At 50.3% G+C, this 13,887-nt stretch overlaps 1 protein-coding gene and 1 long non-coding RNA gene across 2 annotated transcripts; one reads left to right on the plus strand and one right to left on the minus strand.

The window, feature by feature from the left end:
- The first annotated feature begins 236 nt into the window (after positions 1-236).
- Positions 237-4,192, plus strand: LOC142598316 (uncharacterized). Its single transcript, XR_012832581.1, has 2 exons — positions 237-411; positions 2,632-4,192. It is a non-coding gene; the product is annotated as an uncharacterized LOC142598316 (long non-coding RNA).
- On the minus strand, positions 2,174-10,437 carry SLC18A1 (solute carrier family 18 member A1). Its single transcript, XM_075736594.1, has 16 exons — positions 10,325-10,437; positions 9,153-9,348; positions 8,566-8,926; positions 7,844-7,902; positions 7,494-7,577; positions 7,240-7,332; positions 6,848-6,937; positions 5,806-5,849; positions 5,585-5,645; positions 5,364-5,459; positions 3,523-3,601; positions 3,347-3,398; positions 3,073-3,136; positions 2,850-2,969; positions 2,615-2,748; positions 2,174-2,293 (listed from the first exon to the last, which is right to left on the minus strand). Exons 2-16 carry the CDS (start codon positions 9,274-9,276, stop codon positions 2,180-2,182), a joined length of 1,575 nt encoding a protein of 524 aa, XP_075592709.1. The 5' UTR covers positions 9,277-9,348; positions 10,325-10,437; the 3' UTR covers positions 2,174-2,179.
- Between the last annotated feature and the right edge of the window lie 3,450 nt (positions 10,438-13,887).

Below are 13,887 nucleotides of genomic sequence, written 5' to 3' on the forward strand. Positions count from 1 at the left end.
CTAAAGGAGTCCTGTCAAGTGCGTTGTGCCTGGGACAGCCCCGCCCAGGTGCTGGTCTGAGGCCCCAGAGGCGGTTCCGCCACAGGCCGCATCTGCTCTGGCCTGAGGCAGCTGCCTCAGTGACCGAGGGGCCGGCCGGTACCGTCAGCTCCCGAGGCAGAGCCCGCAGACCCTGAGGCAGAGCTGTGTCTGCAGTCTGGCCACAAGGCGGGAGGCTCTTCCCTCTGCCTCCCCAAGCTGAAGAGCTGGCGGTACCCGTCCATGTCACTGCTAACGCACTCGTGAATTAGATGATTTTTATTTATTTTTTCAGCACGCTGGGTAAAATAATTGTGTCGTTTGATGTAAAAATTATGATCTAATTCCTCACTCAGAGCAGAGAAACTCCCATCAACGTCATTAGCACCGCAGGTAATTTAGTAATTAAAAAGTCTGAGGTGCCAACGCCGGAGGAAGGACCCCGCTCGCGGTGCGGGGTGAGGTGCGCGGGGGGCTGGCTGGCTGGGGCCAACCTGGCAGGAGGGGAACGCTCCTCTGCCTTCGTCATCCTGCTGGGGGGGGGTCCAGAGGAACCGGCCACCGGCGTGCCGGTGGGATTAGAGTTAATATTTGACTGGGACTTGCGGAGGTGTGGATAGATCCCCAAATAGAACGGCTCGCTTTTTTTTTTTTTTCTTCCATCGCAGAAAGCAAACACGTTTTTCCTTTTATTCTTGGCAAAGCAGGGAAACAGGTGGAAGATAAAAATAACAGGTTTTCAAGAAGGGGCTTAGCATTAGTCACTTCCAGTCAGCCTAAGAAATATAATTTCATCTTGTGTGTGCAAAGTGAGGGGCAGTGGGCCCACGGTGGGTGTGGGATTGCCTGACAATGGCCAGTTGTGACCTTTGGTAATGAGTCATAAGGTACCAAATCTCGATGAATTGCTATTATCCTCCTGTTTCCCGGCTGGCAAGCGCATCTGTGCTGTGCTGCTTGGGCTCCGGAGCAGTGAATCATCTGTTCTTTCTGGCAAGTGCAATGGCCGTGCGTTACACAACTGCTCATTCAAGACAGGAGTTTACATAAACTACCAGCAGTGGAACCAGAGAAGTTTGAGATTTCACAGGAAAAAATGAGATCACGGGCAATTTTTGCTGACAATGTCATCATCTGGTACCTCTATTTCTTTGCTCTCTTTTACTTTACCATACTTCACAGACCATTATACTCACTAATTATTGTCACAGTGCAGCTGCTCTCTTTCTAAACTAGTGGCTAGCAAATTGCAGAAGGGCAATTAAATCAATCAGTTGTACTTCTCATTGTGATGGGTTGGGGTCACAAACAGCCCGTTCCCATCCCAGCTGAGGGGCAGGGGTTGTTAAAAATGCTCCGTTAGTCGTGTACAATCACAACGGATCTAACTGGCTTCGTTGGCTGAACTCGCGTCTTAAGATTCTGAAACTGTGTCCAGCCTTATTGCCACCTGAACTTCTTAGAGTTCTTCAAATAAATGAATTAATTTAACGGATGGTGGGAGAGACACACAAGCAGCCATAAGTAGCACAGGAATAGCACAGCACATAAAGCTCTACCGAGACAGCAATGAACTTGGTTTTTTTTTTAATTGTCTTAAGAGCATGTTAGCAGCACAGTGACACGTTTATTGACGGCCTGGCAGTGACACATTTGGGCAGTGTTGTTACAGCGAGGTTCCACGATGGAGATTAAAGCAGAATTCTGCAGAAAGAAACCTCCCTAAGCTGATGCCACTGATAAAATTTTCATTCTCTCCAGTGCTTTTCTTTCAAGAACAGTGAGCACTTTAAAGGAATTAACAAATGCCACTGGACTCGTCTGAGAGAGATGTTGATATTGTCCCCTACTGCACGGGCAGGCTGTGCCCAAGACAATATTCTTCCACAGTACATGCTGATATGATTCTCCTCATCTTCATAACTTAATTTTTTTATAGATGAGATCAGTGAGCGTGGGTAACTGGCAAATGAGGGGCCTAATTGAACGGATAGAGCCTCCAAATCCCAGTTCTCTGCCCGCTGCTGTGGATCGCGTGGCCGAGAGACAGCCTGTGTCCATCCTGTGTCCGCAGGTCTTGAGGGTTATTCTTGAGTGCTGCTACATCCACATCCCGTAAATATACTAGAGCTTCAGAACAGGGCACGTGTCCTTGCACTTGCTATTCCACATTTTCTGCCTCCACGTCGCTGTCGTCTGCAAGAGGGAACTCTCGCAGTGTTTTCTGAGTGGCGTAGCTTTTGGTTTGCATGGGGCATTCCTGGCTTAAGATTGCCTGGGTAAAGGAGAGAAGAAATCGTGTTTTAGTAAAATTGGTGATTAATTTGAGAAGTTAACAGGAGCATTACCGCTTTTAGAGAAAGTCAAAGCCAAATCAGCCAATAACTTTTGCCCAGGGAATACAAGCTGTGCGTTAGGGAAAGAGCCGTAGCTCTAAACTCTTCTGGTTTTATCGCCTGAGGTTTTTGTCCCTTTTTTGAGGGCAGAATAGAGCCCAAAAGGGAAGATGCAATCCTTGGCAAATTTATTCTAATCCCCCCAAAAACCTCTGGATTATCAGTCCCCTATACTTTAAGGGAATAACGTATAAACTCACAATCTTCTCCTCTTTAGCAGGAGGGTTGCGCAGGTACCAACAGAGAGGAGCGTAAGCAATGTTGATAACTCCAATGATGACCATCAGCCAGGGAAACCCAATAGCTCGGACAATCGCACCGCCTGTGGAGGGACCTGCAAAATTAAAAGAGGTTGAAATGACGGAGATCAGAAGGTGCCTTTCTGCTTTGGAGGAGGTCTGTGAATCTACGGCGGCCGATTTGCAGGCTCTGTACCGATGGCAAAGCCCATGCAGAAGGCGACATCAGCTATGGCGTAGACAGTGCCGTAGACAGAGGTGTGGCGAAGGTCCACGAGGTAACCCATGATTGGCATCATCGAGGAGTCCACCATTCCTGCCCAAAGCAAGAGGGACCTGATCAGTCATCGCGTTCTCCGAGGGCAGCGGTGAGAGCCGCGTCTGAGCTGCATTGCACAGCCCGACCCCCGACGGCTTACCTATGGCAAAGCCGAGCCCGCCGTTTGGGCCGATCAGCCCGTAAATATTTTTGGCCAGAGGTACCTTTGAGAGGAGAGGGAGGAAATAGATGAATGAGGCCAGAAGAGCCGCGTGCGGTGTGGAGGTGTAACAGCTCTGTGAAGCCTATACACGCATGCAACCACTGAACACCTACTGACTGCCGGGCATGTAACCCCGTTTCAGTGTTGTCGCCCGCAACGCCCCTGCTGATTCTTCTACAGAAAGGTCTTGAGAGTGTCTTGCGCTACTTACACAAAGGAGACTAATTCCCACCACGGCCATGCCGATCAGGGAGCACAGCCACCTGCAACGATGCTGCAGTTAGGAGAGGGCGGATGTTCTCAGTGTGCACAATACCGCAAGCGTAACTCATGCTGAAAGCGCAGGGCTGGGCTGGGCTGAGCTGACATCTCTTGCGTTCCACTTACCGGCCCATTTTGTTAGCCAGAATCCCGAAGAGATTGGTGCCGATGAGGTAGGATATACTGGCCGGGAGGAACGCCATCCCTGAGAGAGAGAGAGAGAGAATAAAACCCCGTGTGTCATCCCCAAGCAAATACAGGGGATTTGCAAAAATATTCACTTCACTAACTGCTGCTCTCAGTTGGGGAATATCGTGAGCCAGGCGAGGCAAGCTGACATCCAGCGCCTGCTCTGGGGATCCTGTCCCTGCCGTGGTGCTTCTCCGTGCCCTCTGCTGCCACCGCTCTGGTCCTCGTGCCCTGTGGAAGGGTGGGGGTCCCTCCATGAAGACGGAGGCACAGGAAGTGCATTTGCTTATTGCTGGGGGGAAACTGGGGCACAGTGATTCACCTGCAAGATCTGGGTAAATGATCTTGTGCTAAATTCAGAAGGGTTTTGTCCCCTCTGCCTTAATAAACTTGTCCTCTCCTGTCATAGTTTCTTCCTCTTCCGCCTTTCTCCCCTTCTGCTTTTCACTTACTAAATAAAGAGGAATAAAATAACTGCTTAAGTAAAAAGCTTAGGGATCATTATGTAGTCAAAATTAAATATTTGCACTGTTTGCTGATTTACCAGTTGTTTATTTTTAATATACTCTGTCGCTGACTCTAAATAAAACTGATCAGCTCCATTTCACTAAGACAACTTCCTTGTTGAAACACACTGTTTAATTTTCTCTCCTGTCTTTAACAGCTACAGAACATGGTTAATCCTGCAGTTTAGTCCAAGCTTTTCTGTGGTTTGTTTTTTTATTGTTTTCAGAATTATGGGAGTGGGCAAAATGAAGCAGGCAAGTAAAGAAGCCCCTTGAGTTCATAATAGCTTGTGAGATGGGTGACTTGCAGTTGAACTGTGTCTAAATCCAAACTGCTCTCAAATCTCAAGGACTTGAAAATCTACTGAATGTATTTGGGGTTTTCTTTGATGTCTGCTGACCTCTGGGTCCTGCTAAGTCACCTCAAAGGTTCCCTTGAGTTCGGTGGTGGCAGGAGCAGCCCTGAGCACATTTCTCAGCCCACGACACTTGTGATCACCAGGCAGCTCCGCTGTCCCTTTGCCCCACTGCCAGAGGTCTTGGGATGCTGCTTTTACCCTCGTCCACCCTTGCTCAATCACTTGCTCAGGAGAAGTATCGTGGGCTTTTATGGAGATGGATGCTCCTGCCTGACCAGGGGATAACTCGATTAGGAGCTCTCCCAGCCCTCCTGCTCCCAGGCTGCAATTCAATTTGGGATCTAAGTGTAGCCTGGGGCACGCCTCGAGTCATTCCTCAGCCAATTGGGTTTTATAACAATTAGCTTTTATCTTTGTAGCAAACACAGACGATGTTATCATCTCCATATCACATTTTCTAGGCAGCTGGTAATTAGTACGTACCATCCTGTCCTGCCTGGGACCCTAAATGGCCTTGTTTTACTCAGAGCTGCCTCTGCAAAACCCATCTGGCTGCCACGGTTGCAGCCCAGCACGATGCCATTATCTGCCCTGCAGAAGACGGGATCTGACAGGCTTCCCGTGCACGAAACAGCCTTTCTTCCACTGTTATTGCTCTTGTGGGGAGTCTGATTCTATACAATTTTTTCAATAATAGAGAAAAGCACATTGTATAGCTACCACTGAGGACATTTCCAGCTGAAATTGGAGCAACACGCAGCCTGGGATCACTCGCTCTGTGCGGGTGAGGATATATGTTTTCTTCTTTTTTAGAATGATATAATCCATCTCGCAGTGCCAAAGTAGGACCAGTTCTAGGTGAACTATATCCAGCAACTCTTCGGGAGTGGAGGCTGCAAAGCGCGACACTTACCCAGCTGCCATTTCGGGGAGCACATGGTTTGCATCATCCAGATGGGCAAGGTGGGCTCGAGCATGGCCACCCCCATGTTGGAGAAGCAGAGGGCTCCTGACAGGCAGAAAGGAGAGGAATGCTCTGGTTTAGGCACCTCCTGCTGCAGGCACGGTCAATCTCTTTAATCAGGACACGCAGGTGCACAGGGGAGCGCGGCACGTGCCGACGTCCGCCTTTACCTGCAGCGACCAGGATGTAGGGGTCTCGCAGCAGGGTGAACACCGGCGTGCCCCGGGCGCTCTGCAGGATGGCAAAGGGCGGTTACGTCGGCCGCGAGCCGCACGCGCGTTCACACTCATCCTCGGCTTGGTGCCTGCACAGCCCTCCTCCCTGGACAGCCAGCACCCACTTTTCACGCCGCCCGGCACCGGCTCCCGTATGCACACACATCTGTACTCACCTCCGGGGAGATCTTGGAGGGCTGCAGTATGCACAGCTGCAAAGCTGGGAAGAAAACCCTGATGTTAGCGTACTTCTGGAGACAGCACCGCTTCGACCCCTCTGGCTTTTCCTTCAGCACGACCCCTTTCATCGGCAGAGCCCCCAGGGATGCAGTAACTGTCTGGGGACATCGTTCAAGCGGGCAGAGGGAGGGCTGGGTGCCGGGTGGGTGCTGGGTGGGTGCTGGGTGGGTGCCAGCCCCGTTCCCACGGGAGGGAGCAGCAAAACTCCCTGAAGTGGATGGTGTTCAAAGTGTTTTGTCAACCCGTGAAGCAGTCAAATACACAAATGCTCTTTGTCAGGCTGCCAGCTGCCTGCTGGGGAGCCACAGCTAGAGCACGACAGGACTTAGATGTGGAAAAGAATAGGATTAAAAAGAAAGTTTCGTATGTATGGGACCTACGTTTTATTTTCCAAAAGCTCTTACATGCTGCATTAAAGACATCTTGCATTCCATCTAGGCAAAGATGGTAACTGTGACTATAATTTAATTAGCTTACTACTTCCCACTAGAAATGCAGGTTTCTGCCGTCTATAACTTTGCCGTTTTACGCTGGGGCTCTCGTGGCCTGCGCCTCTAATACAGCTATCGGAGAAAGAACAAGGATCACCATTTACGCTGGCAAAGTCTAATTCCTGCATGGCACGGTGAAGAGGCTGCAGACAAGCGTGCCTTTTACACAGAACTCGCAGTTCAAAGAGCTTTACTGAATGTGCTATTCAAGCCATTAAAGCAATCAAGGGGCTTATTAAGTAATGAGGGACTAATTCTTACTATATTGCTATGTCAATCATCTGGTGGTAGAAAACATATGATTTAGCAATAACAGAATAACCAGCGCTGATGATATTACCCGTGTTGTATTAATCTGCCTCTTCCTTCACACAAGCCCTATGAGATTTTCCCTGAAATGTCTGCATTTAAATCTTTTCCTGGGCTTTTTTTTCTTTTTTTTTTTTTTTCAATTTTTTTCATCAGATTAAACCATTTGGCTTCTCACCTCCATCCAAGAGGGCGAGGAACGCCAGGACCAGGAAGGGAGACGATTTCCCCACGAATTCGTACATCACACTCCCAAAGGGTGCCCCGACTGCAAGGGAAAGGCTGCGTCACGTGGTGGCAGTGCCACCGTCCCCAGCGCCCGGGCAGCAACGCTCAGCTCCTGCCGCAGTGGTTTTCTCTGAATCTCCCGGCGGGTGTTTGGTGGAGGCGGTGGGAAGGTGTCGGGTCCCGCGGGCAGTGGCAGAGGGAGGGAGGGGGACAGGCCAGCCATGCCCATGGGACGCCACCAGGGAGGGGGCACGGCCGGGCAGGTGGAAGCTGTAGGTGACGGCCAGCAAGGCTCCGGAGATGCCCTCGATGTAATCCCCGCTGGGAGCAAGGTTTCCTTACTCAGCACACCCAAGGCCAAGCCTCCAAGAGCGATCCCCATCGCGTTGCCCCTCTCGAAGTCATCTGTGTACACGCTGGCCAGCATGCCCAAGCCTGGGAGTGGAGAGAACGCGGAGGCCACGTGGGGCTGGCTGGTACCGTGGTGGTGGTGGGCTCCTCGCTGCAAGCAGCCTGAGCTTTTGGGGGGATTTAACTGATTGAACCCAGGCAAGGGGAGCTGATGTAGAAGACTGTGGTGTAGCTAAAACATTTACCTGCAACTGATGAGAACGACGACCCAATGCCCTGGAGAGCTCGAGCGATGAACAGCAAGGTGTAGGTGCCCGAGAAAGCAAACACTGCGGAGGAAGGAGAGAGACAGCGTCGGGCGGAACTGTGGACTGAGCGTTAAAACCCTGAGAGGGTAACAGCGGCCTCAGCGTGCACCGTTTTGGGTGCTGGAGGGTGCTGGGTGCCACTCCTCATTTCTTGTCACTGATTTTGGAGACCAGTTCCGCTGCTCTCGCTCCTTTTGCCCTGCACGGAGACAGCGGTGCAGGCACAGACCAAAGTGTTTTCTCCTGTGCTGCTGCATAGGGGGGGCAGACCGAGGGACGATACTCACTGACTGTGGAGAGGAACATGATGATGAATCCAATGAACATGGGGATGTGGTATCCTATCCTGGAAAGGGAAAAAAGAGGCACCGTCTCAGGGAGGATTCCTCTTTCTGGGATGAGATCGGGTCTTGCTGCCCAGCCTTAACACACACATCTCCAGGGGCTGGTGGGCATCTCCCGAACATGTGGATGTGCCTGTGGGTGCTGTTCAAGGAAGCGTCCAGTGTCCAAGTGCCCCCAGATAATACTGTAAAGCACACTCAGAGACGCGGCTCTGTTTTGCCAACTCATCTGCCCACCCAGAGCACGTGGAGATGAGCCCAGCACCCCTCATGTGTCTGCTACAGGCAAAGCAAAACTCAGGGCCAGAAAATCCAAGCAGCAGCATTATATCCATACCGGGGTGGGAATCTTTGTTTATTTGATGGTTACTGGTATTAAATAGCATCTGTCCACACCTGAGGAGAGCATTAGTGAGGCTCATGTTGTAATATAAACTTGCAAGCCCTTTGTAGGCTTTTAGAAAAGATAAAATTCATGCTTATTTTGATGCATATATTCTCCCCCTTGCTATTCTACCCACCGGTTCCTGTAATCCCGCGATTGCAGTGGCTGCACATGTGAGCACAGACCTGTACTGCTCAGCTAATGGTGATTTCATGAACAGGCAGGAGCTGCCTGTCCCCGAAGGGCTACACCCCGGTACAAACCCCGGTCTCTGACCTACCTGTTGGTCAGGAGACCTACGGAGGGGTTGACCACCAGCTGTACGAGAGCCTTGGAGGCAAACAGCAGCCCTACGCGGATGTTTTCCTTGGCGAGGAACTCCTCGCCCTCCGGGCAGCCGCTCGGTGATGGGGGGCTGCTGGCGGGGGGCTGTGGCGGGTGGCTGCTCTCCGTCCCGTTCACCAGCTCCGCGGCACTGGTGGAGCCCGAGGCAGTCAGTGTGGTGTTATCAAAATAGGAGAACACGGAGGAGAAAGGAGGAGCCTTCAAGGCTGGTGGAGCTGGCTCAGTCTGGGCTGGGGCAAGAGATCGGTTGGTGCCTTCGTATTCTGTTATATAAAGGAAGGTGGGAACGATCGGTACTAGAAGAAAAGCCAGGGAAGGGATTAGTTAGTGATTTTACTCTGTTTTCTGGCTCGGCATGCAGCTCAACTGAATGGTGCTGGCTAGATGTCGGTGTCCTGCAAGGTCCCAGCACCCAGCCCTCCCCACGGTGCAAAGACCCTGCCAGCATCATCCGGAGACCGACCGAAGAGCCGAAACCCCCAGGCAGCACCCGAGGAGCACAGTGAGAGCCCCGCACCCTACCCACGACCGTCAGCAGCATGTTGTCCAGCAGCAGCGCGACGAACACCACCACCAGCACCAGTCTCCGCGACGCCCTGCCCGTTGCCAGCCAGCGCCAGGGCACCCGCGGGGCGGCCGGGGACATGGCCGAGAGCCTGGAGCTCACAGCTTGGGTCCAGCTGGCTCCTGCTCCTCAGGGCTGAAGGTCTCCTCTAACCTTTAAAGAAAACAGTCCAGGTTACAACCTCCCGCAGCTCGTGGCTTCTCCCTTGGGAAGGCAACTCCTGAGGTCACTCTGTGTCTGTGCCCTCCAAGAGCTGGGTGCTCTTCCCTAGGCACTGGGACCACCAGCTTTGCTATCAAAGACCATGGTTTTATCAAGCTTGCATTTAAAGCTGCAGATGGAGCACGCTCCAATCCATTTCCATTCTCCTGAGACATCTTGTACCCGCTTCAAGGCATCGTTTAAGTCTTCTTCCAAAGGCTCAAAGCGCAGATCAAGCCGGTAGCTTATCTGTGGTAATCTCTACATCTTTTATTCCGTGTTTGTTCTTTGGAGATTAAATTAGGTCTCAAAGGAAATTCATTTACCTTACATGTCTTTTCATTTGACCTAATTGAAATGTCATGGCAAGATACAGGACTTAAAAGCCTAACATGGGTGATTAAGATCAGAGCTTCAGAGGGACTGAGAGAAGATTGCTTGCTCGGTCACACTGAAAATATCAATCAGAAATTTGCACTAAACCAACCAAACAATTAGCCATTTACGTTCTTATAGCTTGGAGGCACTTCAGAGACTAAGTGGCAAAATGGATGGAGCTGAGTCCGAACTATCACTCTTTCCAATACTCCTGTGGTTTCCTGAAATCCCAGCCAATGGTATTTATCAATTTTTAATTAAAAAAAGCAAACCGTCCAAAACCACTATCATCAAATATGAGTGCCACACAAGTCACCTAGTTGGGAAACAGGGATGGTTTCTCACTGTACTTCCAAGTAGTAGCAAGGACCAAATAATAGAATTAATGTAAGAGAAGATATATATATATATATAAAAAAATTAGAGCGAGTAAGGAAGCATAGACAATAAAGACATGTAGACTAATGTAGCGCTTACGTCTCAAGCCACAAACCCTGTCCCCTTCTCGATGCAAACCTGTTGTGTGGAGCAGAGGAAAATGAACTCTTACCCTGGAGCCCATCTTGGTGCGAGGAGCCGGCTGCTGCTGCGGGAGGTGGAGTGGTCTGCAGCGGCCGCTCCCGCGGGATTTATGGTCACCTTTTATCAGAAGAGGATATGAGCATCCCTCTTCCGTGGAGATTTAATTGGAACCTCAAACAAGTTTCGTTCAGCCCTGCAGCTCCCTCTGCGTCAGAGCAGGATGACGGGGTGGGCTGAGGGGGACGGGGAGGAGAGAGGCGGGAGTGTTTATCTGCAGCGGAGGCACCCGCTCTCCCGGCTTTCATCAACGCTTACCACTCTCCGAGCACCTTAACTCTTGCCTGGGTCTGAGCACGCGGCCCTGGGACCGCACAGCCCTCTCCTCCGTGGGGGAAACCTGCTCTGCCCCGTAGCTACGAGTGGCAGCGAACAGGTTCGTCACTGGGAGGTGAGGCTGGCATCGTTAAATGGCCCTGGGAAATGCATTTAGAAAATACATAATAGTCCAGGTCTTGGGCTGCTGTCCAGTGACTGATGGCTGTTCTCTCACTGCCTGAAGCTGCCGGTCCTTGGTGCGGCTGCCCTCATTCCAACTCTGACTCCATGTTCCACATCCCGGGGTAAAACCAGGCAGATTTCACCAAACAGACCTGCAGCACCCCAGGGATTTTTGGTTAACTCCAAAGGTCAGGGAGCACAATTTGATGAAAGAGGGACATCGCATCGGTCACTCTTCCCTGCTCCCTCTGCGCGTGTTTGTGCATCGTCATGGACCGTACGTGTCCCGCGGATGTTGGCAGCAGGTGCCGGCGCGTGGGCTGACGCGCGCGTGTCACTGCGTGCACCGGGCACGTGGTGAAGGAGAAGCATCAGGGGAAGGACTCGCTGTGCGGCTGGGAGAGGCTTCTGCAGGACAGAGAGCCGAAAAGGCAGGAGCTGGGGGCTTTGGCTGAAGGGTCTGCGGGGAGGCTTTGCGGGGAGATCTGCATCACTTTGCAGCCTGCAACGGGAGGGAGAGGAGCTGCAGGTCCTGCGGTCCCCATAGCAGGCGGTACCGGCATCGCTGCTTCTCCCGTGGGATGTGGTACATTAGCATTAGAAGGAAAATAAACTGAAAGAAAGCTCTTCCTCAAAAGGAAAAGAGAAATATTTCGGTCACTGAGTTTCAGGCTGTGGGCTGGTCCATAGGATGCTGACAAGGGTCTTTGCCTAGTCCACGACATAGATCAGCTTTTCGGGATTTCCAAAATTATAATAGCGATGATAAGCATTTATAGTGGATGGAAGTATTTTCAAGGCCAGAATGCGCTGATCCGGCCCATGATTTCCAAGAGGCATGGGGGAATCTCGCCTCTCCCCTGGGTATCAGCAGGTTGTGGTCCCTCCACATCTGAGTTCTGCCCCTGCCTCCTCCCCACGGGAGGATGCCGACAGTGGGGTGCCCGTCCACAGCCTTTCCCGATGCTGTTACGCTGTCTGCTTGATCTCCAGGGACAAGGAGATATTTCTTGGACTAACAAGGCTGGTTTCTCATAAGCAAAGCTGGATGTAAAAATATATCCATGCATGGATGAGTTACTGCAAATGCTGTTTCCAATGTGATCTCTTTTCTTCCATCATTTCTGTTTTCTTAAACTTTTGACACTTTGCTGTGTGATTTCTTTTTTAAACGAAAACTGATACCATCATTCATTCAGGATACAGAGATTTACCGCAGAGAAAGAAAATAAATCCTAAACATATTCACCTTTTCTCTGTTGGTGCGTAAATCTGCCATCGGGGCCATTTATCTGGCTTCTGCATGGCCAAAAACTATTGCCAATAACATGAGATGAGTACATTCTACCAAGGAATTCCCTGGGTGTGCATTAGAGCAGAAGTTGAAGCCTTTAAATATGTTTCATGAATGGCTGGGCCTGGAAATTACTTTCTATGTGCGGAGCAGGCAGAGGATGAGCAGTACAGCACTACCATCTACTGAGGGAGCTTAGAATTGCTCAGCTCTACCTTGGGCTCTGGATAGAAAAGAATTCAGATTCTCCTTCAGGTGAGGAGGGGCCTGTGGAGACAGTTGTTATTATTGTTGCTGTTATTATTATTATTGTTGTTGTTATTATTATTTTCTTATTATTATTGTTGTTGTTGTTATTATTATCGTCGTCGTTGCCGTCTTCTTCTTCTTCTTCTTCTTCTTCTTCTTCTCCTCTTGTAGGCCCCAAGGTCAGGACACCATCTCGCAGCCGAAGGAGATTGCAATGTCGCATCCCTTGTTTTGCAGAGGTGATGGGAAAGTTTACTCAGATGTGCTTTGGAAGCATTTCCGTGTGTCTGTCAGATTTTTCCAGGCAGTTCTCTTTGAGATTTTTTTTTTTTTAACCATTATAAATTTTTGCCATGAATTTTTCTTTCAATAACCCTATGGAAAAAAAGATGACTACAATTTTCTTCCTGGCCAGACTGAGGTAGTAAAGTACAGTGAATATTTCTGATGTAATGAGAAGTATAAGAGAATTTATGGGCTGTCTCGTGACCCAGCATAGGATGTGGGCCTGAAAAATTGCCGATAGCAGACCTCACACCGGCTCCGCAGGCTGATTGCAATTCGGGTGTATTCAGCCGACAGCAGGCTTCGCTCGGCGAGATTGCTCTCTGCTGCTGGCTCCCGGGGAGGTGCAGTGAAACACATCCTCTGCGCAGCCAGGGCTCCTGCCTACCAGCACAAAGCAGCATTTTACAAACCAGCGCGAGACAAATGACTTACAGCTGTAACACCGCCAGCTCGGGGTCGGGTGAGCACCACGGCGTAAACGCAGATTGGACCGGGCACCCATAAAACCCATGCTTTTCTTTAAAAATCACTTTTTGCTGCTATTTCCTTCACCAGAAGGTTTCTGTTACCCAGCACTGGAACCGCCGCGCTGGCGTTGGCCGCTGCCTGTTGCCTCGTGCTCTCCTGTTTGCATCGTCCTCTCAAACGCTATGAACTCAATAAAAATAGTTTTATTTTCAGCAATTGGAGTTTGGATCCCCGGAGCCACCTTTTAGCCAGGCTTTGAATGCAGGTGGAAGCAGTTTGCAAAGCGGAGAGGGTTGAATAACCCTTGAGGCTGCCATTTAGCGGGTCCCGCTGGTTTGTGTTTTCTTAAGTCCTTTCGACCATTAACAAACCGGAGAGCTCGGTAACGTGCTCGAGGTCACATTGCGTTAAAAGGAGAGCTGAAACCCGGCCAAAGCCTTCCACTTTTGTGTTTAATCCACTCGACGGCATTGTCCCTTCGTCTGGGGATTATTTATTGTGTTTGCTCTCTCCTTAGCCAAACACTTTCTCGTGCGATTGTTTAGGTTTTTTCCATCAGTCTTACCAGTTCCTGGTACTTCGTTGCTCCTCCAACCAAGCACAGAATTGCCAATATTCTTGTTTTAAAGTAAAGGAGACAGAATACTGGTTTATAACATCAAATAATTCTATCTCACTGGTAAGCTGGGAGGAGAACAAACAGCAACTATTAAAATTTTGTATGTATGAAGAGAGACATAACCCGTAAGGAAGTAGAAGGTTGGCAGACTAATGGTTTTCTGGAAAAAGGTGTT

The sequence above is a fragment of the Balearica regulorum genome, chromosome 27 (assembly GCF_011004875.1).
Source record: "Balearica regulorum gibbericeps isolate bBalReg1 chromosome 27, bBalReg1.pri, whole genome shotgun sequence".
NCBI classification, from domain to species: domain Eukaryota; kingdom Metazoa; phylum Chordata; class Aves; order Gruiformes; family Gruidae; genus Balearica; species Balearica regulorum.

What these genes read in the sequence shown, in the direction of transcription:
- SLC18A1 (XM_075736594.1), bottom strand. Translation starts at nt 9,276, where the DNA reads ATGTCCCCGGCCGCCCCGCGGGTGCCCTGGCGCTGGCTGGCAACGGGC. An exon ending in GTAGGTCTCCTGACCAACAG is followed by an intron (nt 7,903 to 8,565) that starts GTAGGTCAGAGA and finishes TTCCCTTTCCAG; the next exon opens with GATAGGATACCACATCCCCA. An exon ending in CTGGCTAACAAAATGGGCCG is followed by an intron (nt 3,399 to 3,522) that starts GTAAGTGGAACG and finishes GCATCGTTGCAG; the next exon opens with GTGGCTGTGCTCCCTGATCG.